At 33.6% G+C, this 22,900-nt stretch overlaps 3 protein-coding genes across 4 annotated transcripts; 2 read left to right on the top strand and 1 right to left on the bottom strand.

Moving 5' to 3' along the window:
- Positions 1 to 353: 353 nt before the first annotated feature.
- On the top strand, positions 354 to 4,252 carry LOC126890895 (uncharacterized). The gene is made up of 3 exons (XM_050660055.1): positions 354 to 636; positions 693 to 770; positions 3,735 to 4,252. The coding sequence occupies exons 1-3, from the start codon at positions 401 to 403 to the stop codon at positions 4,195 to 4,197; spliced, it is 777 nt and encodes a 258-aa protein (XP_050516012.1). The 5' UTR covers positions 354 to 400; the 3' UTR covers positions 4,198 to 4,252.
- A 5,135-nt stretch (positions 4,253 to 9,387) lies between these two features.
- On the bottom strand, positions 9,388 to 15,499 carry LOC126890894 (cyclin-dependent kinase 7). 2 transcript variants are annotated; one of them, XM_050660054.1, is made up of 3 exons: positions 15,125 to 15,499; positions 12,453 to 12,738; positions 9,388 to 9,858 (listed from the first exon to the last, which is right to left on the bottom strand). In XM_050660054.1, exons 1-3 carry the CDS (start codon positions 15,416 to 15,418, stop codon positions 9,506 to 9,508), a joined length of 933 nt encoding a protein of 310 aa, XP_050516011.1. In that variant the 5' UTR covers positions 15,419 to 15,499; the 3' UTR covers positions 9,388 to 9,505. The 2 variants fall into 2 exon arrangements, with proteins under 2 accessions (XP_050516011.1, XP_050516010.1); XM_050660053.1 differs by having other exon boundaries at positions 15,026 to 15,494.
- A 258-nt stretch (positions 15,500 to 15,757) lies between these two features.
- LOC126890898 (UPF0488 protein CG14286) lies at positions 15,758 to 22,561 on the top strand. Its single transcript, XM_050660059.1, has 3 exons — positions 15,758 to 16,037; positions 22,084 to 22,218; positions 22,276 to 22,561. The coding sequence occupies exons 1-3, from the start codon at positions 15,818 to 15,820 to the stop codon at positions 22,539 to 22,541; spliced, it is 621 nt and encodes a 206-aa protein (XP_050516016.1). The 5' UTR covers positions 15,758 to 15,817; the 3' UTR covers positions 22,542 to 22,561.
- Positions 22,562 to 22,900: the final 339 nt, after the last annotated feature.

The following is a 22,900-nucleotide window of genomic DNA, read 5'->3' as shown; positions in this document are numbered from 1 at the left end:
AAGTTACAAAGAAAGGAAAGTTCGTAAGTTAACAAGAAAAACAAACTCACTTGGTGATGACCATCACTAGAAAGTTTCTTAGTAATTCCTTACCGAAAATATTTTGCCAATACGAATGTTTGTGTTTTGGTGTATAGACATTTAACTTTAAAATTAGAAACCTGTGATTTGAAATAATTCCAAGATTTTTTTCACTCATGCTGAGGCTGATATTTAAATTATCGATAATAGAAGAAACGTCGAAAACCATTTGCGAGAATTAACACTCTTCTAACAAATGTTTATCTTCGATGCGTAAAATATACATACGTTGCTGATGCTAATTAAATTATATCCGGCAAATATAAAAGATTAATAAGGAAAATATTCGTCGCAGTTTTCGCCACAAAATCCACCAAACATGTTGCGGCTTTCTTTCTTGTTTGTAGCTCTCTTGATCCTTTCAACAGTGCTTGATGCAGCTGTTCTGAAAGACGATTTTGACTACATCCCGGATAGGCCGCAAGATCCAAAAGGGCCGCAAGATCCAAAAGAGGTCACATCTAGCTCTTCGGTGGATCCCCTAAGTCCTGAAAATGGTGAAATTGACATTCTCGAAGGAAATTTGACGGATTTTAACGGCACCGGAAAGGATTTGTAGGTTTTGTAAAACAATTTATGGACAAAATGGGCTTATTGTTTTTTTGTTGTAGGTTTGTGATAAAAACGGTTGTTTATGAAATTGGAATTTTGACGGATATTGGAAATGATACTAACTTCGACAATGAAACGTAAGTACAATCTATATCATCTTCTATTATTGTTTTTCTTCCTTCTTCCTTGATAGTCTTAGGCCTTTTCCATCTTCGAATGCTTTCTTATTGAATTTCTATTGCTCTATATTTTTCTTTGACCATTATGATGATTTATCTCTTGCTATTTTTACTAGCCTGTGGCCTTGTATTCTACGTATTTGTCTATTTGTATACTACTTACTACTTTATTCTGGCTGGTATCCAGTAGTTTCTTTTGTCTCCATTCTTTAGTCTTCTTCAAATAGCTCTTTTATATACCTACTCTTCCTATCTATTTATTTCCTCTGCACCTTAAATTACTATTTTGTTGTTTTTTTCCATTATGTTTCCATTACCCCTTTTTATATGTCAGATGATTCTTTAATTATCATGTATATATTAAAGCTATCATGATATTTTTCTCATCTTTCTATTTCTGCACATTTTTCTGACTGTCACAATTCCTTCGCTATCGCTATACCTGTTGATTTTTTATTTGATTGTTCTATTTACGGTTTTTTATTGTTGTTCGTCTTTATTCTTGTATTTCCTCCTTTCCGATATCAATTCTTTCTTTTTTGTTACCTATTTCTTATGTTATCCACTGTTTGCTTTTGGGGGATGTATCGCCCTCCAGTTGTTTTTATATAATATTCCTCAGGATCTTCTCTAACCCTTTCTATTTTTCTGTGGCGTTAAGTTGTCCTTGTCTCTCCACTTTCTGCACGTCCTTGTGTTGGTATTTGTTCTTTGATCTGTTGGCAGAGTTTTGTAGTCTTCTTAGAATAATTCTAGGTGTTTTGAATGGCTATTTTTATTTTCTTTAGTTTGAGTTTCATGTCTGCTAAAACAAGGTTTTGGTTACTGGCTATATCTGCCTCTGGGTAAGACTTAGTCGATACTATGACGTTACAGAACCTTTGGAATGTAATGATGTAGTCAATCTGGTTTCTTACTATGTTCGCACCATCTCACCGTTACCTCTAGGGACTTTCCAGGTGTTTCCACACTTTATACCATGTGTTCTTGATGAGTTTGTTGTCCTTGCAAAACTGGAACTAGCCTCTCTCTCTCTCTTCTCACTCATTACGTGTTCCTAGTACATAATATATTCGCTTACTACTTCTCCATCTCTTCCTTTCCCTACCTTCGCATTGAAATCGCCTAAAATAATATTAACTTCTTCTTTTTTGGTTTCTTCTAGTGTTTTGCATTATAACAACTATCTATTTCTTCCTCTGTGCTATCCGATGTCGGTGCTTATGCTATAATGATGTTTAAATTCCATAATGCAATTCAGTTCGTTATCGCTTTAAATTCTTTGACTGATCTTTCTGTTTTTTTTGTTAATGATGATAGCTACTCCACCGCGATTTTGTTGGGTGATATCTCCAGAGCAATAAAACACATGCTGTGTCTATTAGGTACACCTCTGCCACTGATAGGCCATCGAACTTCACTACATCAAAGAATGTTTATCGTTAAGCGTTGCATTTATATCTACTATCACGTATATAGCTTTTTGTTGTTGGTATAGACTTCATACAGGCGTATGATAGCGTAGAAAGAAGCCAAGTATGGAATGCCATGGCGGAGTTCTCAATACCAAAGAAACTCATTCGGATGACTAAAGTCTGTATGGAGGATGGAATATCAAAAGTACGTGTAAATTTTAAACTGTCTGACAGCTTCAAAATCAACAGTGGACTCAAACAGGGTGATGCGTTATCTTCACTACTTTTTAACCTTGTATTAGAGAAAGCCATGAGGTCGGCCGAAATAAAAACAGAATTGCTATCGGTTCAAGGTCCCAAGTTATTACTAGCATACGCAGATGACATTGATCTCGTGGGAGACTCCATCGTATCCACAAAAGCCATTTTCAACAAGGTAGAAGGAGCAACAAGCGAAGTAGAGCTGAGGATTAATGAAGAGAAGACGAAATATATGTGTATAAATAGAACGACACGAAGAAACAGGATAGGACAAAATGTGACGGTCACACCTTGAATTTCGAAAGAGTACAACGTTTTAAGTATCTGGGGGCCGTAATCACAGCTGACAACTGACAACGATGTTACTGAAGAAATAAAAGACAGAATCCAATCAGCAAATCGCTGTCTATTCGCACTGGATAAGCTTATAAAATCAAAAAATCTTACAAGAAGTTCCAAGATCAAAATCTATAAATCCATCGTCAGACCTGTACTAACATATGGTTGCGAAACGTGGACCATGACCAAATCAAACGAATAAAAGCTCAGATGTTTTGAACGAAAAATACTTAGAAAAATTTTCGGACCTCACCACGACATTAACACAAACCAGTATAGGATCAGAACAAACTTCGAATTAGAAGAACTCTACAATGACACCGATATTGTCCAAGAAATTAAATCACAGCGACTAAGATGGGCAGGCCACGTGCGCAGACTTCATAACGAGAGACTTGTAAGACTGATATGGGAGGAGATTCCTACAGGCAAAAGACCACTCGGATATCCCAGAATGCGATGGAGAGATAACATCCAAGCAGATCTCCGAAAAATGAACATCCCATTTGACCCTAGATTGATGGAAGACCGAACAAATTGGAAGAAAGTTGTACAGTCAGCTAGGACCCACCCAGGGTTGTAGCGCTACGTGATGATGATGATGATAGACTTCATACATTGTACGTACCTATTCTTTTGTGTGTTTTAAGTTGAATTGCAGATTGTATAGGTGTTTTCTTTAGCATATCATAGGGGTTTCGCTTGCTGATGACTTGAAAAGCTCTGTGATCCTCATGGTTTATGTTTCTCCTGCCGAATCTTGGATTCCGGCTACAGGAGGGGTATAAGGAGCATCACAGTCTATAGCGAAAATTAAAGTCTATTCTCTATTAGAAAGTAATCTATCAGATTTTTGGATTAATGTCTTACAAAGTTCAAATTTTAAAAACATTTTTTTTTGTTTCAGCCATGAACAAATCGATGTTTCATTTTTCGACCCAGCCCACAACGGCTCCATCATAGACCTATCCCAAATCCCAATACCGATTCAAACCAACGTCAGTGGAGTCTCTATCACCGGATTACTCCCAGCCAACTTCGGCGACTTGAATTTACTTAAAAATGGCACTCCTACAGTGCAAGGATCACACTTTCCTCTGTTCCCGAACAAACAAGTAAGAGTTACCCATAATGTGAGCACATCTGACAGAGATAGAACGAACGATGTATTGTCTGGTTTGCCGGAATTGTTGGGCTTGAAAGACTTCATAAAATACGATTCTTCCTCTGAAGAATCGAAGGACCAAAGTAGCGGAGAAAGTAAAGATAGTGACGAATCTAAAGAAAAGAGACATAAGAAACACAAGGAATCAAATTATTCAAGTGAGTCAAAAGAATCAAAGGAAGATGACAAAGAGAAAAAACATTAATTCTTTAATTTATTTTAATTTGTATAAATAATATATTAAACACTTGTTTGTTTTATTTTAATTATTTCTTCTTCTCGTTAGCTAGCATTACAACCCGGGGTGAGTACATTGGCTGACTGCACAACCCGCTTTCATCTTGAATGGTCTTCCATGATAGTTGAGTCAGTGGGTAGCCCCATTGTTGCATTGTTCTTAAATCTGACCATAGTTTATCTCTCCATCGTATTCGTGGACGCCCTAAGGGTCTTCTCCATATCGGGGCTTCCTCCCAGAAAAATTGGTAAGGGGATTATTAGGGAACCACAGGATATGGCCAGCCCATCTTAGGCATTAATCCCTTGGACTATATCGCTAGTAGGCCAGTAAATGAAGCATTTTGGCTCGCAATTTTTTCGTCCAGCATGGATTTACTTGAAATTTTCACAGAAGGTATATAGGCAATAGCCTAAGGATCGTTTTCTATATCATGCCGCTGTACGCTAAAACCTTGGGGGTGGTTGCCACCCCATCTCGGGGGTGGGAATTTTTTATAACATTTTAACTATGTAAATCGATGTAAAAAGTAATTCCAAGAAAAAAAGTATTTTACATTTTCTTCGTAAAATTAATATTTTTCGAGTTATTCGCAGTTGAAAGTAACAGTTTTTCGACGAAAAAATCCACCTTTTTGAGGGTTTTTTGAGAATCACTCGAAAAATATGCGTTTAATCAAAAAAAAACTGTAGATACCAAAAATTGTATCTTTTAGTAACACAAACCAAATTATTTTGCAATAATATTTTTATGACCAATACGAACCGAGAAACGGCATGCTAAAGGTTAGCTTTTTTCGTCAAATGCATAATTTAAAATATTCAAAGTCAAATAATAAAAATAATAAAAAGTTTCTAGCATAAAAATTGAGCGACTTACGATCAAAAAAAGATCGCTACCTGCTTTTCTCTACGAAAAATCAGTGAAAAGAACCTACCTACCTAAAGAAAACTACTCTCTAATATATTTGCATTATAAATACAACCAAGAAGTGTGACCTATTTAAAAGGCCTAATTTTAGAAATATTGAAATTTAAAGAAAAATAGATTTTTTACAATTTCGTATTTTTCACCTTTTTCTTCACAATATGTCCGAAAAGAGTCTACTAAATTGTAGCTTTTTTAATAACTAAAATTTTCTTGTGCATAGATTTTCATTAGTGTGAATAGTTAGCAAGATATAACTGTTTAAAACCTCTATTTACGAGCAAACACCCCCTTATTCGAGTCCTTTAAACCCACCCCAATTAAAAACTAAGGGCTCTTACAGAATTTAATTTACATAGTTCTTATAGCTCTTCAAAAATCCTACAAAATCATTTTTGAAAAAACTTTTATCGCCAAAAATGAAGGAGCTATGTTTATAAAACGAATTTTTGTTTTCGAAAAATTTGAATAGTCCGCTTATAATAGCATTTTCAATGTATATACTAATACCACAGAACCGGTTCTTATACTGGAAGATGACTAAAAACTATTTGTTTGTATTTGTACGTACTTATTAACAGGCCCGCCGTAAGCGGGCGTGCAAGGGGTGCACCGCACAAGGGCGGCATGTCCATGGGGCGGCAAATCAAAACCCAAACAAACAGAACAGAAGTAAGCTGGAAATGTAATAGCTTATTTTTTATAAAATTCTGTTAATGTATCTGATTTCATTACAGCTGAATACATACGTTTGAAAATATAACTATATTCAGAATCTGCGATATAGGCAAAATAGCACTTAATTTATCCACTCGGATTTGTTTACATAGGTAATAAATATTAATTGATGCTGAGCTTGTGCTTTTGTCCCTAAACTCTTGTTCTGTAGTCATCAAGTTGATGACGATACGAATACGAGTGTGGATTATAAATTTCAAAAAAAGTTAAAATATTTTGTGATTGTGAATTTATTGTGAATGCTTTAAAAATAACACAATAATTGAATATTAGTGTTCGTGGCGGATTTACATAGGGGCTGAATGGGCTATAGACCAGGGCGGCAGAATTCAGGGGCCGGAAAATTTTGGTAAAGTAAAAAATGCCGGTGGGAAAGCGACAAATTGTGTATAGACCAGGGGCGGCAATTCTTCAAATCCGCCTCTGGTGGTGTTAAAGCGACTGAAGCTTAATTATTCGATCAAACTGAGGCATCTTACTATGGTAAGTGTGTTATGAAATCATTAATGAAGTTTTAAAAATTTTTATTACAAAATCTATATACCTTACATTCCTCAATTATATTAACCGAAATAAAATACATTTTGATATAGGTAGCAAATGATTTGCGTTAACCCTAATACCCCAGTAATTGCTTCCAAGTTTGACTGATACCGTAGGCGTTGGTTGCTTTTAGTTGGGAGGTGAAAGTCACCTCTTCTCAGGTGTGAAAATACAAACGTTTAAAATAAGCCCGAAAATGGATAGATTGACTAATTCTAGGCAACTTTTGTTCTATAGGTAGAGTTTTTAACTATGTCAATCTTTTAGAGTTATTTGCGAGGAAACATGTTTATTATTCAACTAAAAAAAACCATAACTCAAAAAGTAAGTATTTTATCGAAAAATAATTATATTCTTATATAAATTTTACTTATATTCTGTAGAACGAGTAAAAGCGTAAAAGAAAAGTTTCATCAAAACTCGCTTAGTTTTGATGCTAGAAACTTTTATAAAACATAAAAATAAAGCTTTTTGTAAACACCTTAAACAAGTTTTAATGGGTTTTTCCCCGAAAAGAGCTTCATTTTTTGGTAATTTCACGTTGAAATATTCGATTTGGAATTTGACTGATAACAGCGTCTTTTTTATGAGCTACAAATTTGCTTTTGCTGGTTCTACAGACTACGAATATACCATTTTTTTGGTTATTTTTTATATGCTACTTACTCTTTTTCTAAGAATATTTTTTTCGATAAAATACTTACTTTTTGAGTATTTGCGAAAAACCGCCTGAAAACCTGTTTTTTTTTTGTTGAAAAGTAAACATTTTTAGTCGCAAATGACTCTAGTACTACTGAATTAACCTAGTACCTAAGTTAAAAAACTCTATAGAACAAAAGTTGCTTAAAGTTAGTCAGTTTATCTGTTTCCGGACTTATTTTAAACGTATATTTTTTTCACCTCCGAGAAAAAGTGACTTTCACCCCCAAGTAAAAGCAACCAACGGCACAAGTTCAACTTTGAACTCGAGGATGAGTAGAACCTAAATCCAAACTTTGATGCAATTAGGAGTTGACCCTGAAAATTATACGGTATGGCCGTATTTCACGTTCATTTATTAAATTTTAAAGCTGTGTTTCTTTTTATTATTTAAATCACTTTGCTTAAAACCATTATTTCTAATTATAAAATAATTACAAATTGAGTTATTTTATTTTTTAAATGTTAATAATTATAATTTGTACATTTTCGTAATGTATTTTTAAAACAAGCAATTGTTTACTTAAACAATTTTGTAACCATTTTTTAAGAATATTAATGTATAGTTTTAAAATATTGTATTGCAAATTATCATTATTAAATGTTTATTATTTGTGAAGTATATTCTTTTTCATTTTTCACACCCATATTTGTGTAAGAAAACTAAGGGACTTTCTGCAAGGCCAATCTAAATAGTTATAGTTAAAGAGGGGGCGGCTTAATTGGAATTGAACGCGGGCGTCCAAACTGTTAGCGGCTGCTCTGTTTGTAAATTCGTATTTTTGTGTAAATAAATGTTTTTATAATTCTTTAATTCTACTTTTTTCTGTATAGATCTATTAAATTATCTATTTATAATATTTGCAATGTTATTAAATTAAGGGTTGAAATATTATATTATATCCTTTAGCATAAAACAATAATTATTTAATCAATCAAAACAAAATTTTACCCATATTAAAGTTTACAATGTTTTTATATAATTTTTGACAATAAAGGGGTAGTTTACACCCCTAAAAATAATCAACGCCCTTGAGCATGATATTGAATATGAAGTACAGGGCGAGATGATCCTAATCCCAAATTTTTATGTAAATCGATGCAAGTCGAAATTATTATTTTAGGGTAAGTCAATTTTTTATAGGTATATAGCTCCAACAAGGGTGGTTGTAAGGGTTGAAATATTATATCTTAAAACATAAAACAATCATTATGTAACTAATAAGAGCCAAATGTTGACAATATTAAAGTTTGAAATGTTATTTTATAATTTTTACAATTAGGGGTAGTTTTCACCCTTAAAAAACCAAAAGCGTACCGGAAACGGCTCAATATAGAAAATGAACTAGAGGGGAAATGAGCCTAATCCCAAATTTTTGTACAAATCGATGCTCGACGAAAAAATTGCGACGTTTTGCCATTTTTTCAGTTTTATTTTCTCGACATCTGTTTGACCTCGACATTGTTTTCATTTGGTATTGGTTAATATTCGGTTCGTAATAGGATCCGAAAATCCTTCTGAGAATGTTGCTCTCAAAACATCAGAAAGTTCTCATTTCTTTTTTCAGTGTCTACTTTCTATACTACTAGTTTCACTTTTTTATATATCCTGATTTTTTATGTTTGTGTTATACTCTTGGATTTAGCGGTGTTGAGGAGGCTATACATACTACATACATCTGTTTGTTGCCTGAATTCTCCCTTTTATCTCTTCCGTGATATCTTTATCTGGGGTAATTGTCGCTCAGAGATATTTAAAACTCTCCACTCTTTCAAAGCTATAAAAATGTGGTTCTATTGTTACATTTTGCACTATTCTATCTCGTCTCTTTTGTCTATTAATTTACATATATTTGGTTTTCTTTTCAATAACTCTTATACCGGTTTTTTGTCTATATCTGTAATTTGTTGAAAGACTCCTTTACGATACTAACATTGTTTCCTACAATGTCATCTGCGTGTGTTAGTAATAATTTTGGTCCATTTTATGTCAGTAGTTCTGTTGTAAGATGTGTTGTTCTTACTACCCAGATGATTTCTATGGGTTGAAACTATTAATAGCTGCTTCAGCTAAGTTTTTTATGAAGATTATTTTTTTAAGTTAGTAATAGTTCTTGTTTTAGATCTTCTCTAGTGTATCAATTCCTTCTATTGCTTTTCTTGTTTTTATATCTAGCTAATATTCTTTTTTAGCTCTCCCATGCCTGAAATATGGTTTACGAGAGCTGTAAACAAAGTAACATAGGTAAATATAGTAAATACTTTATTATAGAAATATTTATACCCTATTTTACAAAAAAATACAATACTTTCCAAGTTTATATTATATTATTACCGTTATTTATTAAGTAATTAAATAAATATTGATTTAAAAGAGTAATCTCTTTGAAGGATTTCCTCCTTCAGGATTCTCCATCATCTTTCTCTTCAATGCAGTAGGTTTATCATTATCTCTGTTATTCCTTAAGCTCTGTGGAAGTGGTAGTTTGGTACCAATAGTGGGAGCGGGCTTATTGCTAAAGAAAGGCATCTGCAAACATTCTGAACATGTTTTTCTTTTGATTGGATTTAACACTAATAAACCCTGTATTAGTTCTAACAAATCGTCACCAGCTGCCGTGAAGATCAACTTCAGTGGAATGGCGTTGAATGGTTTGAACTCGATGAAGTCTGATAGTGTCTTTAGCCCAGGCCAGTTTTCTTCTGTGGGATTTCCAAATACTAAAATAATAAATCGGATAAACTGAAAAATATGGGATATAAAAAGCTGTATATTAAATACTACAGAAATATATAAATATACTAAGTAAAAATACTTCAACAGTGAGCAAATTTGTTCAAGAAAAGGCTCTCAGTCTGAATGAACATTTGTCTGATAGTGATCCAAATTTCACTACTAATAAAAAAATGAAGAGGCAACTAAAAGAATCAAAAAGAACTAATCATCATCATCATTGGCTCGACAGCCCTTTCTGGGTCTTGGCCTGTTCCAGGATTCTTCTCCACTCTGATCTGTTTCGTGCTTTTTTTCTCCAGTTTTTTATTTGTAAGGTTTTTATATAATTTTCTATTTGTTCTAAATATCTCAGCTTCGGTCTTCCTCTTGTTCTTTTTCCTACTGGCATCTGTTTGAATATTTTGTTTGGTATTTCACCTTCTGCCATTCTTTCTACATGTCCCATCCAACGCAGCCGTCCTATTTTGGAACTAATATCTTGGTATAATTAATCTTGGCATACAATAATGTTAAGAGTAAGCAAAAATTTCCTCCCTTTATATAAATAAAAGAAAAATCTACCAGGATTTAAAAAATAATGCTTTATTTGAATTACCACTGTTTAGATATTCTCAATATAGTGAACAAAGCGAAAGGATAGCCTTTAAAAATTGTTTTTTGATAGAAAAAATATTTGTTAAAAGAAAATAACAACTCAAAAACAACATTTTGATTCAAAATATACAGTTTTCCTTCAAAGACACTTTTCCCAAAAGAAACGTTAAAAGACATTGGTGTTATAAGGTAGCTTTTTGAATTAATACTTTATTTAATCCTGACAGGAAGGATGTAAAATATTGTAAAACAAAAGATGGCCGGAAGCACTTGCACAGTGGAAGGCTCATATAGAGTGATTTAGGGATACAGAAGCTTGTATTGAAGGGAAGAATGAAAAATTGTAACAAATTGCTAGATAAATAAGATGTTATATAGTCAGTTCGCTAAACTCAGACACAACTTTCTAGTGATTTTAGGAAGTAATTTTGCCAATTTGCTAAAATTGGCAAAAAAGTAATTACTAAATAGTTAATAATTACTAGATAGTCAGTAATTTTGCCAATTTTGGCAAAATTGGCCAAAAACAAAAAAATTACCTACTAAAATCACTAGCCAAAAGTCTCAGAGTCTCAGAGCTTCATTGCCAGGTATCATAAATCCTGAAAAAATAATTTAATTACCTACAGTCGGAAAAATGAAAGAATACCCATGAACGATCATAACAAGCACATATTTTGGATTTGCTGCCTTTTCTATAAATAACAAACGAGAGAGATAGATTATTAAGTGTTGTCTACTAAGCAAAAACGTTATCCAAGACATACGCAGTTACATATTTATAATTAACAGAGTGAGACGGCGATACAATTGTTCAACATAGTTATATTAATTTAGTAGAAAATTTAAACTCACACTTGACTATTTCTGTACTTCTAATGTCATTCTTAGAAAAACATTCAACATCAGTAGAGATAATGATTGCATAAACTACTATTCGAGTAATCGTGCTGGTCAACTATAATCTGACAGATTCAATTTTTGTCACTTTGACAGTGAAACTGGGTTAGGTTCGGTAGAGTTTATAAATTTTAATAATCAGTCGTATTTACTTGAATAAACTCAGTTCTTTTAAAAGCTATTTTGATATTATATTGTATTTTTGGTTTGGTAAGTATTTATTTAATTAAAATAAGTCAATAAAATTTGTAAGTAATCATCTGTCAATATGGTTAACTTCTGTCTATGAGTTTGCTAAACGTGTACATATTACTCTGACTTTTCAATCATAGAGTATAAAATTAAATTACAGATTAGCGTATTTTTACGAATGTAGGTACATGTATTTGCAGATAATGTCTGGAAAATGATCTGGATATCAAAATTATCTGAATTCATTAAGTTTACTTTCATTTAAGTCACCTAATGCAGTTGACATAAACGACATTTTTTAAATTCCTGTTACTATTTACGTCCAGCAACTTTAACATGGAGAAATTCATACACTATATTTGCTTACTCATTATTTTTGTATTATTAATCTATATCAAATAATTAATTACGGTAGTAAAAGTAACATTTATTACCAATAAATATATAGGTATTATCAGAAAAAGAATAACATCACAAAAAATTTTTGACACATTTACATAGCGAAAAATCGTACGGTGAGGTAGTAGAGCAGTAGTCACATCCGTTTTTTTACAGTATTAATTTAGTTTAGACTAGAAATTTTTGATTTGATTTGTATGCATATCATCGATGACGCAAGGGTATTCTTTCATTTTTTCTACTGCATGTCCATGTAAAGCTGCAGTGGCTAGGCCACCTAGAGGGAATAAATAAGGTGGAGCCATCAAAACACATTTATATCCAGAGACTCGATGGAGTGAGAAGAGGCAGGCCCAGAGCACAATTTAAGGAAGACGACTTGTGTCTAATAGAAGCTGATTCTGGAACAGGCCAAGACCCACCATGGGTTGTAAAGCCAATGATGATGATGATGATGTCAATGTAAAAAGAAATAAACAAATTTTATATTTACCATCAAAAATCTTCGTCAATTGATCCAGATCTGATTCTCCTTGAAACAGAGGCACCCTGAGCAGCAATTCTGCTAAAATACAACCAACAGCCCACATATCTATACAGGTACTGTACTGTTTGGCTCCAAAAAGAAGCTCCGGTGCTCTGTACCACCTTGTGACGACTTGATGCGTATTAATCCTATTGGGAGATCCATACAATTTAGCTAAACCAAAATCACCTACTTTTAAGATGCCACTTGAATTAACTAACAAATTATTTGGTTTCAGATCCCTGTGTAGAACCTAGAGGACAGAATAATGTTAAAAATTTGTCATAAAAGTATATTGTCCAGCTGCAGTCACTGAATAGTTTACACCTACATTTTTACATTGTAATACTGTAAAATAAGTGCTGTATGGATTTTGCTAAATGTCAAGTGCTTTTCAAAAATTTCTGAGTATTGAAAAATAAAATAAAAAGCTATTAAAGTCGTCCAAAATCCCTAGAATGCATCTGAATATCATGCAAAAAACAAGAGCAATTGCCAAACATGAAGAAAGTTAGTCACCAAGGCAAGATTTGAGTGACTGAATATGGAATTCCCCCTACTTTCCTTAAAACATTCAGCTTCATTCTATCGCGCCCACTTTTTAGTCTCTATTAACACGGGAATTTCCAGACTACTGGAAAAACTCTTATGTCACTCCAATATATAAATCAGGTCGAAAATCGGATATAGGTAACTATCGTCCCATTTCTATTCTTACTGCCATTCCTAAAGTTTTTGAGAGCATTATTTCTGATTACATATTTAAGTTATGACTGCTCGCCAATTATAGGGGCACAACAATTTGGATTTACATCCAAAAAATCAGCAGAATTGGGTCTCATAACATATGTTGATTTTTTGACAGATGCTCTTTAGAGGGGTTTACAAGTTGACTCTGTGTATACTGACTTTTCCAAAGCTTTCGACAAAGTTAATCATGAGCTCTTGATTCATAAACTTTATTTATACTAATCATTACTATTCTCATACCATCTCTGTTACCTCAAGTGTACCACAAGGATCACACTTGGGAACTCTGTTGTTTAATATATTTATCAATGATCTAATACCCTCTTTCCAAGTAAGTGAAACTTTGTTATTCGCTGATGATTTAAAATAATCACATGTGAGGCTGATTCACTTAGTCTACAAGGTGACATTGATCGCCTATCTAACTGGTGTACGCAAAATGGTATGTGTTTGAATGCATCCAAATGCCATAGTCCTAGTTTTCATCGAACTCATCATCCAATCATCTTCGAATACAGTATAAATAATCTGACCTTACATTCTGCCTCTGAAACTAAGGATCTAGGTGTGATTCTTGACTCCACCTATAGCTATAAATCACACATTTCCAGTACAATACAGAAGTCTATGAAGATGCTTGGCTTTATAAAAAGAACCACCAGAGACTTTACTAGCATCTCAGCTATTAAATCCCTTTATTTAGATCTCATTTCGATTACTGTTCCACAATTTGGTCCCCCTATTACTTTACTCATAAACTGAAACTTGAGGCTGTCCAACACAATTTTCTGAGATATACTACCACCAAGATGCATGTATACTACGACTATTCTGTATTAGAGCGCATACTGAACTTACCTCCCCTTGAGGTACGCAGAAAACAAAGAGACTTAATAATTTTATTTAAAATTATCAACGGGCTGTGTAACTGCCCCAAGCTTCTCTCCAAAATATCTCTACTTGTCCCCAGTCGTTCGACTAGGCAGGTGCAAACCTTTTATGTTTCTTTTCATAGATTCAATTATTCTTACAACACATTTATTCCTAGAACTCTTCTATTAGCTAACTCATTAAATAACCTCGAAATTTTTAATATATCAGTTTCCCGCTTTAAAAATTATATTTCTTCCCTAACTTTTTAAATTTATAATACTTTCGGCCAGAGCTTTTGTATTGCGATTAGTGTTACATGACCTGTATGTATTAGATAACTCAAAACCGTTATACCTTGGAACATTTCTGAATTGATTTATGTGTTATCTTTTGTTTGTAATTGTACTGACCTATATGTTATCTTATTCTTTTTTTCTTTTTTTTAACTGTACTACTCATAGGATTATTTTTTCTCAAACCACTTTGTTATGTTATATTATGATAATTTATGTTTATTATGATAATTTAGAACACTGTAACATTTATATCTGAATAGGGCTTGCCCGTGAATAAATAAATAAATAAAAAAAAAGATTTAGTGACTGAATAAATCCACACGACTCAGGTGTAGGAAGAGACGAAGCAATGTTGCCATATACTTGATGTACTCCTATATCTAATTTAAAAGTAAACACAGGGTAGATAAGCATAGGTATAACTAGGGGGAGGTTTTGGGAGTTATAACCCCGCCCCTCCATTTGGATGTACTTTGAGCTCTATACGTTTAACTATTACTATTCCATACCCTCCAGAGACCATCAAGTAGTTGTAATCCTCCCCCCTTAGGATCACCCTGGTTACACCTCTGTATATAAGGGTGTAAACTATTCAATGGCCACAGCTGTATGTGTACTAACCCAGTTCAAATGAAGATATTCCAACCCATGAAGGGTTTGAAGTATGTAAGACTTAATATTCGCAGTAGTGAGAATGATAGTATTGTCTTTAATAATAACCTCAAGATCTGTATCCATAAAATCGAAAACTAATGACACATTGGACATATGTCCAAAAACATCTAGAAGACCGATTATATTCGTATGATGCAGTTCTTGGAGTAGTTTAATTTCTCTAAGAGCCGTCCTGTTGATTCCATCTTGGGCCTCTTGTCGACTACCTATTTTAATTTTTTTCACAGCCACTATATTGTCCGTGTCTACATCTCGAGCTTGATATACTGTTGCAAATTGCCCTTCTCCTAAAAATTTAATTTTTTCGTATTTCTTTAGTTTATTTTCCATTGATAACATGATTTCGGCTTCAAATATACATGTTTTCCTAACGAAGTTTTTTAAATTTCCTAAGAATATAGGTTATGTATTATTAGTACTTGCTAACTTCACGTTCGTAAGTTTCAGTCTTGACTTCTCTGCTCGATTCTTAACAGCCACCAAAGGAAACCAATAAATTGTTAAAAAGCTTCATTTTTATGAGGAATTTTTAATATAAATCTTTCATTATTTAGACAAGCTATCAAAAAATATCTTTTTTAATAATACAACTACAGAAGAATACTTTATATTTTAAAAATATTCAAATTACTCGTTAATGTTGGCAGTATTGACTGTGATATCAAACGTGTAAAGAAGTAGAAAATGAAAACAGCAAACAGCTGACATTTACTATAACCTCGAAAAGTTAACATAAACATGCCCCCAAATAAACCAAAATTGTATAAAAACACTGGTAGTGGTAAGGCTAACCCAAAGCCTCAAAAACCAGTGCAGAATAATGTTCCTGTTACTCAACCTGGCACGTCAACCACAGCAACTGAAATGCCTAATCAAGAACAATTTGAAGTAGAGCTATATTGGTGTATTCAGCAGCTACAAAAGGCGTTAGGGTCTGGTAAATTAAATAATAAGCAAGGTACGTTTATAGATGTAAATGTTTAATTCACGCTTACAATTTTCTTAATAGTTGTCAGAAAACTTCTACCCTTTAGAAAAACAATTTTGTTCCTAATTTGAAACAGCAATCAATCTTGGATTTTGCAGTTAATTATCTATTGCTTTGACCTGTTATGTTTTATATTTCCATAGTGTTCTTATATCGTTTTTAACTCCATATACATATGAATTACATATACAATTCATATTTCTCCTGCCAACTATAAGTCATTGGCTGGCGTTAGGGGTCCAATACAGATGTAATTTGCTATTTCAAGTAGTTACGAAGTATTCCCAGAAAGCTATCTATTATCATGGAAGTATAGTTGGATAAATTATTGCCTTTAAACATGTAATAACAATTTAAATTCATCCACTGTTTGGTTTTGACATTATCAGCTCCAGTACTCAAAAGTTTACTGAAGATACTGATAAGTCCAAAAATATTTGTTCTGAACAACTATTGTAATCCAATTGGATTATTAATTTAATTTGTTAATGTTCTTGAAATGAAGTTAAAATTTTTCATTTTTCTTTCTTACAAACTGTATGTAATATACATCAAATTTGGTCAGATATTAACACCTTTGATTTATTTGTGAGAATGCAGACATTCAATGTTGTATATAGACATATTTTGATTGTTTGAGATGACTTCTATTAAAGATATGTAGTACAAGGCTACAGGGCTATAAAACTGCTTAGCCACACCATGAAAATATAGGAAAGAGTAATTGATAGACGGATACGTGAAGAGACCGAAATATCCGAGAATCAATTTGGCTTTATGCAGGGTAGATCAACAACAGATGCAATTTTCATTATAAGACAGTTGATGGAAAAATACAGGAGTAAAGAAACAAACGCTCATATGGTATTCATTGATCTTGAGAAAGCATATGATAGAGTTCCATGAGAGATTCTGTGATGGGCACTCAATAAGAAAGGAGTCCCTGGTGAATATGTAAAGATTGTGAGGGATATGTATGAGGGAATAACGACTAGTGTTAGGACAGGTGTGGGAGAGACTGATAAATTTCATGTGAAAATAGGATTGCACCAAGGCTCTGTGCTTAGTCCGTATTTATTCTCATTAGTTGGACCAGATAACAGCGAAACTACAGGTTAACATTCCATGGTGCTTAATGTATGCTGATGATGTCGTGTTAGTAGGAAATAGTGAAAGAGACTTAGAACAAAAACTGGAACAGTGGAGACAAGCTCTGGAGGAAAAAGGTTTAAAACTTAGTAGGACAAAAACAGAGTATTTGGAATGTTCATTTAAAGATAGAGTTACTACAAATAAAATGGTATCTTTGGATGGTGAAATGATTGTGAAAAGCAATAGTTTTAAGTACCTAGGATCGGTATTACAGAGTAATGGAGAAATAGATGGAGATGCATGCAGTAGAATTAGGGCTGGATTGATGAAGTGGAAAGAAGCGAGTGGTGTGTTGTGTGACAGAAAAATTCCAATGAAGCTGAAGGGAAAATTCTATAAAAGAGCCATAAGACCGGCTATGATGTACAGAACTGAATGTTGGGCAGTAAAAAAGAAAGAGGAACAACGAATGCATGTGGAGGAAATGAGAATGCTTAGATGGATGAGTGGAGTGACAAAGAAGGATAAAATTAGAAATGAGTATATTAGGGGAAGTCTAGGTGTGGCACCAATTGATGCCAAAATGAAAGAGCATAGGTTAAGATGGTTTGGTCATGTTCAACGTCGAGACGTTAATCACCCAATACGAAGAATAGCTGAAGTGCAGATTCCTGGAAGGAGTAGGAGAGGACAACCAAAGAAGACCTGGGAGGAGGCGATAAGGCAGGACATGTTGGTAAAGGGGATTAACATTGATATGACCCAAGATAGAATTGTGTGGAGAAATGCAATTAGGGAAGCCGACCCTGCATAGGGATAAGACAAAGAGAATGATGATGATGACTTCTATTAAAGATATGTAGTACATATTCAAGAGATATCTTCCACAATTGATTCAGCAGAGATAAATCACAGTGCTCTGAATATTTTCTTTCTATACCTCCATACAGTTCTTCTATTATCTTTGCACATGCATGAAATTATTCACCAATTACTTTTTACACAATGTCTCTTTGTTACTCACAGAAACTATACCCTGTTTTTAAACTCGGAGGAGTAAACTCAAAAGACAAATGCACACACAATAATGTCACTAAAACAATCACCAGATTTGTCTTCTATTTTTGTTGATCATGCCAGCCTTCATGGATAAACAATACAGCATGTCTTTGGTTCCTTGTTTATTATGAATTTTGATGTTTAACATTTTCAGTAACAGTGACATTTGTGCATTTGTTGTTATTAGTCAACTATACCCTGTTTTAAAACTAAAAGGAGTAAACTAAAAAGACAGATTCACACCCAATCATAGACAAGGTATTTTTTTTGCTTATTTCCCTGAACTATTTGTAACACCTGCTGTTTTATGTCAAAAATTCTGCCTATCTGGTCAAAGACTTATACCGGGTAGTGAATTGGAAAACGGGTCATAGGAAACTCAATGTAAAATTCTAGACTGTTGAATTCCTGCTTCCCTAATTATTTTACATCAAAAGACATTAGAAACTATTTGTAGAGGATTGAAATCTGTATTGAAAACAACTGTTAAAATTGTTCAACGAATTAAACATATTCCAAAATTTTGTAAAAATGTAATACATTTTTCAGTTTTTCAGCCCAAAATTAGGCCACACACAGTGCAATAATGTGTCACAATGAAATTATTATTTTCACATTTTTGAACTGTCAATATTTTTATTTTATTATTTATTATTTAAAAACAAGACAGTTGATAAGATACCCTCAGTTGCAGAGAAAGTATTAATAATAAATATTTTTTATTTAGTCAATGGTGTGAACACTGTCAAATCAAAAATGTCGGTTTCAACAGATATACGGAAGATACCCCAGGTGGGTAGGAAGTTTATTCCACAGTCCCACACCGAAATAACGGTCTGCCTCGAGGATTCTGGGGGAGGCAAGTCGACATTGAAAAAGAAGAACAACAAACAACTCCATATAGCAACTTACAACATCCGTTCCATGGCAAAAGACGAAAAACTCTACGAACTAGAAGAGGAATTAGGGAATATGAATTGGGATATAATGGGACTATCAGAAGTTAAAAGAAGAGGTGAAGGGTATGTGGACTTACATTCAGGCAACAGGCTCTATTATAAAGGCAATGAAGACTATACATACGGTGGAGTAGGTTTCTTAATCAACAAGAAGAGAAAATCACAAATTCAAATAATTGACAGCATCTCAGACAGGGTTACATACATGATTTTAAAACTAAATCCAAAAACCAAATTAAAGATTGTGCAAGTTTATGCTCCAACTGAAAAGGCAACTGATGAAGAAATAAATACTTTTTACGAAGATCTTAAAAAAGCTATAGACACCAACAGAGAATCCAAAATAATAATAATGGGAGATTTTAACGCCAAAATTGGAAGTAAGATTGAAGACTCTGAAAGCAAGATTGGAAATTTTGGATTCGGCACAAGAAACACAAGGGGAGAAAAACTTATGGAATTTCTGGAACAAGAAAACATGTATATTATGAATACCTTCTACAAAAAGAAACCTAACAGAAAGTGGACATGGGTTGCACCTAACGGAACCACCAAAAATGAAATAGACTATTTTCTCTCAAACAACAAAAGAATATTTGAAGACGTAACAACAATAAACAACGTAACAACGGGTAGTGACCATCGTATAGTTAGAGCAAAAATAAATATTAACATGAAAGAAGAGAGGAAAAGAATATTTAAAAAAACAACGCGAATAGATGCCTTTAAAGTAAAAACAAATGAAGAGCAATTCCGAGAGGTCTTAGCGGATAAGTTCAAATATGATCCTTCACATAATCAAGATGAAATTGACGAAATTAACAAAAACATCAATAAGAACCTTCTCGAAGCCGGACTACAGGTCGCAAAGAAAACAAGTACTAAAGAAGACAAAATAAGCAACGAAACTAAACAACTAATGACGGAAAGACGACAACTACTAACGCAAAACAAACGCCATACTCAAGAATACATAGAACTTAATAAAACAATTAGAAAAGAACTAAAACGCGACTTACAAAAATGGAACGAGAACTTAATAGAGCGAGTCATTGAAAACAACAGAGGCTTAAAATGTCTAAGACCCGCATTGGGTGTTCAAAAAATCATTAAAATTAAAGACGCCAATAGTAAGGAAGAGAAGGTCAAATATAAAATAACAAAAATAGTCGAAGACTTCTACAAAAGCTTGTACAGCTCGCAAAGCCAGCCTAATGAATCAACAAAGGAGAACGTCAAAAGAAAAATAAAAAACGTGGGATCAGAAGTACTACCAAATATAAAGGGATTCGAAATAGAAAGAGCTTTAAAAGAACTAAAAAATAATAAAGCTCCAGGACAGGACGGTATAATTGCCGAGCTCTTGAAAACAAGCAAGACAGTAACAATCCCTATACTAACAGAGCTATTGGACAATTACCAACCAGTGGAACAGGCTGGCTTCCGCAAAGGATATAGTACATCAGACCATCTGCTGACAATGAGAACATTGATAGAGAAGGCAAATGAATACCAACTACCCGTATTTCTTGCCTTCGTAGACTATGAAAAGGCGTTTGATAGTATCGAGATGTGGGCCATAGAACAAGCTATTAATAATTGTAGAATAGATTCGAGATATAGACAACTAATACATAATATATATGAAAATGCAACTATGATAGTACAACTAGACGAAAATACAAATCCCATCCCTATTAAGAGAGGCGTGAGACAAGGAGACGTAATATCGCCAAAGCTTTTCAACCTAGCACTAGAAGACGTCTTCAAAACGACAAACTGGTCAACCTATGGCATTAACGTTAATGGCAAGAAGCTAAATCACCTCAGATTCGCTGACGACATTGTGATTATAGCGAGCTCATTCGAGGAACTGCAAATTATGATAGACGAACTCGCAGGCAGCTCCCAATACGTCGGCCTAAAAATGAACATGAAGAAAACAAAAATAATGACAAACACAGATGACCCCAGACGCATAACTATAAATGGCAGTGAGATAGAAAAAGTCCAGGAATATATCTACCTAGGCCAAATCCTGAAACTTGACAAAGAAAACCAAAGTGCGGAAATTAATAGGAGAGCAAGACTAGCATGGGCAGGATTTGGAAAACTTGGTTGGATACTTAAGAACCGCAAAATACCTCAATATTTGAGGACCAAAGTGTTCAACCAGTGCATCCTTCCTATCATGACATATGGGTGTCAAACCTGGACCCTAACCAAGGCAAATATGAATAAACTAGCTACAACAGAAAGAGCTATGGAAAGAGCAATGTTAGGTATACGACTGTCAGATAAAAAGAGGAGCGACTGGGTAAGATCAAAAACAAAAGTCGAGGACATAACAACAAAAGTTGCCAAACTTAAATGGAGCTTTGCAGGCCACACTGTTAGACAAAAAGACCAACGTTGGAATGCCACGATACAACATTGGAGACCTTACCAAAGTAAACGACCGAGAGGAAGACCACAGATGAGATGGGTTGATGATATTAAAAGAGTAGCCGGAACGAATTGGAAATATGTTGCTCAGGATAGAGACCGATGGAAGGAGTTGGGAGAGGCCTATGTTCAAACGTGGACGATAGAAGGCTAAGAAGAAGAAGAAGAAGAAGTGAACACTGTCAGTTAAATAGTAACGTGTGGCCTAACTTTTACACACATACCTACTGTGACAAAAGTATCATATTTTTCAAAATTTTGGAATGCATTTAAATTGTAGAACAATTTTAACTTTTGATTTTAATACAGATTTCAATTCTCTGCAAATATTCTCTCATGACTTTTGATGTAAAATAATTAGGGAAGCAGGAATTCAACAGTTTAGTTAGAATTTTACATTGAGTTTTCTAAGGCCCGTTTAACGATTCACCACCTGGTATGCTTAATTGTGTAATTTTTAGTTCAAGACAATACAAAAGCACTGAATATATTGATGAGCAATACTGCACCACTACCTAGGAAAAGGCAAGTTATGAGACTATCGTTTGGTGACTACAGGCAAAAAATGGCTTCAGAGGAGAAAAAGTTATCCAAAAGTAAGAATTTTAAAACTATTTGATAACAGTTTTAATTCTTCCTTTTTTCTTTTTTAGATGCAGCCAATATGAAACTTCAGCCTGCTACAACCAACAAGAAAACAGTGTTTTTAAAGAAAAGTTTATTTGCTTCCAATGTAGAGAATAGTTTTAAGTTTAACTTTAGTATAAATGAAAATGATACTACTGAAGAGACAGTAACTGTTAGTGATAATCAAGAACAAAATAGTGTTACTTCAGAACCTTTTCATTTTAAACCATCAAATAATGGCTTTAGGTTTAATTTTGATATTGAAAATGCACCATGTGATAAAACTGAATAAAAATGAATGTTTTGTAAAAATGTTTGATCAACCCTCTGTGCAAGGAACCAAATTGTTGATTCCAATTAAGATACCAGCAGATGAATCTTACAGGAAATTGTCAGCTTGGTATTGATTTGTAAGTGTATTATCAATACACCAGCTCCAAAGAGTAACAAGTCTGAATTTTAGTGATTTGGAGTAAGTATTGGAAAGTGCTTCAATAACAAATATTTACGAGTTCCAAAGGGTAACAACTCTGTAATAACGTTCTGTGAAGATGTCACACATATAATTTGTCATGAAACGGTAATTATTATTTCAGTTCCAAAGTGCAACTTTTCGAGTTGTTACCCTGTTTTCTCGTAACTAATAATGCC

This window comes from Diabrotica virgifera, chromosome 9, assembly GCF_917563875.1.
Source record: "Diabrotica virgifera virgifera chromosome 9, PGI_DIABVI_V3a".
NCBI lineage: Eukaryota > Metazoa > Arthropoda > Insecta > Coleoptera > Chrysomelidae > Diabrotica > Diabrotica virgifera.
The sequence above is the reverse complement of the archived record's forward strand: the minus strand, read 5'-3'. Positions and strand labels throughout refer to the sequence as shown.

Bases quoted from the DNA above. Each gene is read 5' to 3' on its own strand.
- LOC126890895 (XM_050660055.1), top strand. From the start codon at position 401: ATGTTGCGGCTTTCTTTCTTGTTTGTAGCTCTCTTGATCCTTTCAACA. The intron at 637-692 runs GTAGGTTTTGTA...TTTTTGTTGTAG, and splicing joins AACGGCACCGGAAAGGATTT to GTTTGTGATAAAAACGGTTG. The intron at 771-3,734 runs GTAAGTACAATC...TTTTTGTTTCAG, and splicing joins ACTAACTTCGACAATGAAAC to CCATGAACAAATCGATGTTT.
- LOC126890894 (XM_050660053.1), bottom strand. From the start codon at position 15,418: ATGTTATCAATGGAAAATAAACTAAAGAAATACGAAAAAATTAAATTT. The intron at 12,739-15,025 runs GTTAGTACACAT...TCTGTCCTCTAG, and splicing joins AATATCTTCATTTGAACTGG to GTTCTACACAGGGATCTGAA. The intron at 9,859-12,452 runs GTAAATATAAAA...TTATTATTTTAG, and splicing joins ATTGACGAAGATTTTTGATG to TATTTGGAAATCCCACAGAA.
- LOC126890898 (XM_050660059.1), top strand. From the start codon at position 15,818: ATGCCCCCAAATAAACCAAAATTGTATAAAAACACTGGTAGTGGTAAG. The intron at 16,038-22,083 runs GTACGTTTATAG...TGTAATTTTTAG, and splicing joins TAAATTAAATAATAAGCAAG to TTCAAGACAATACAAAAGCA. The intron at 22,219-22,275 runs GTAAGAATTTTA...TTTCTTTTTTAG, and splicing joins GGAGAAAAAGTTATCCAAAA to ATGCAGCCAATATGAAACTT.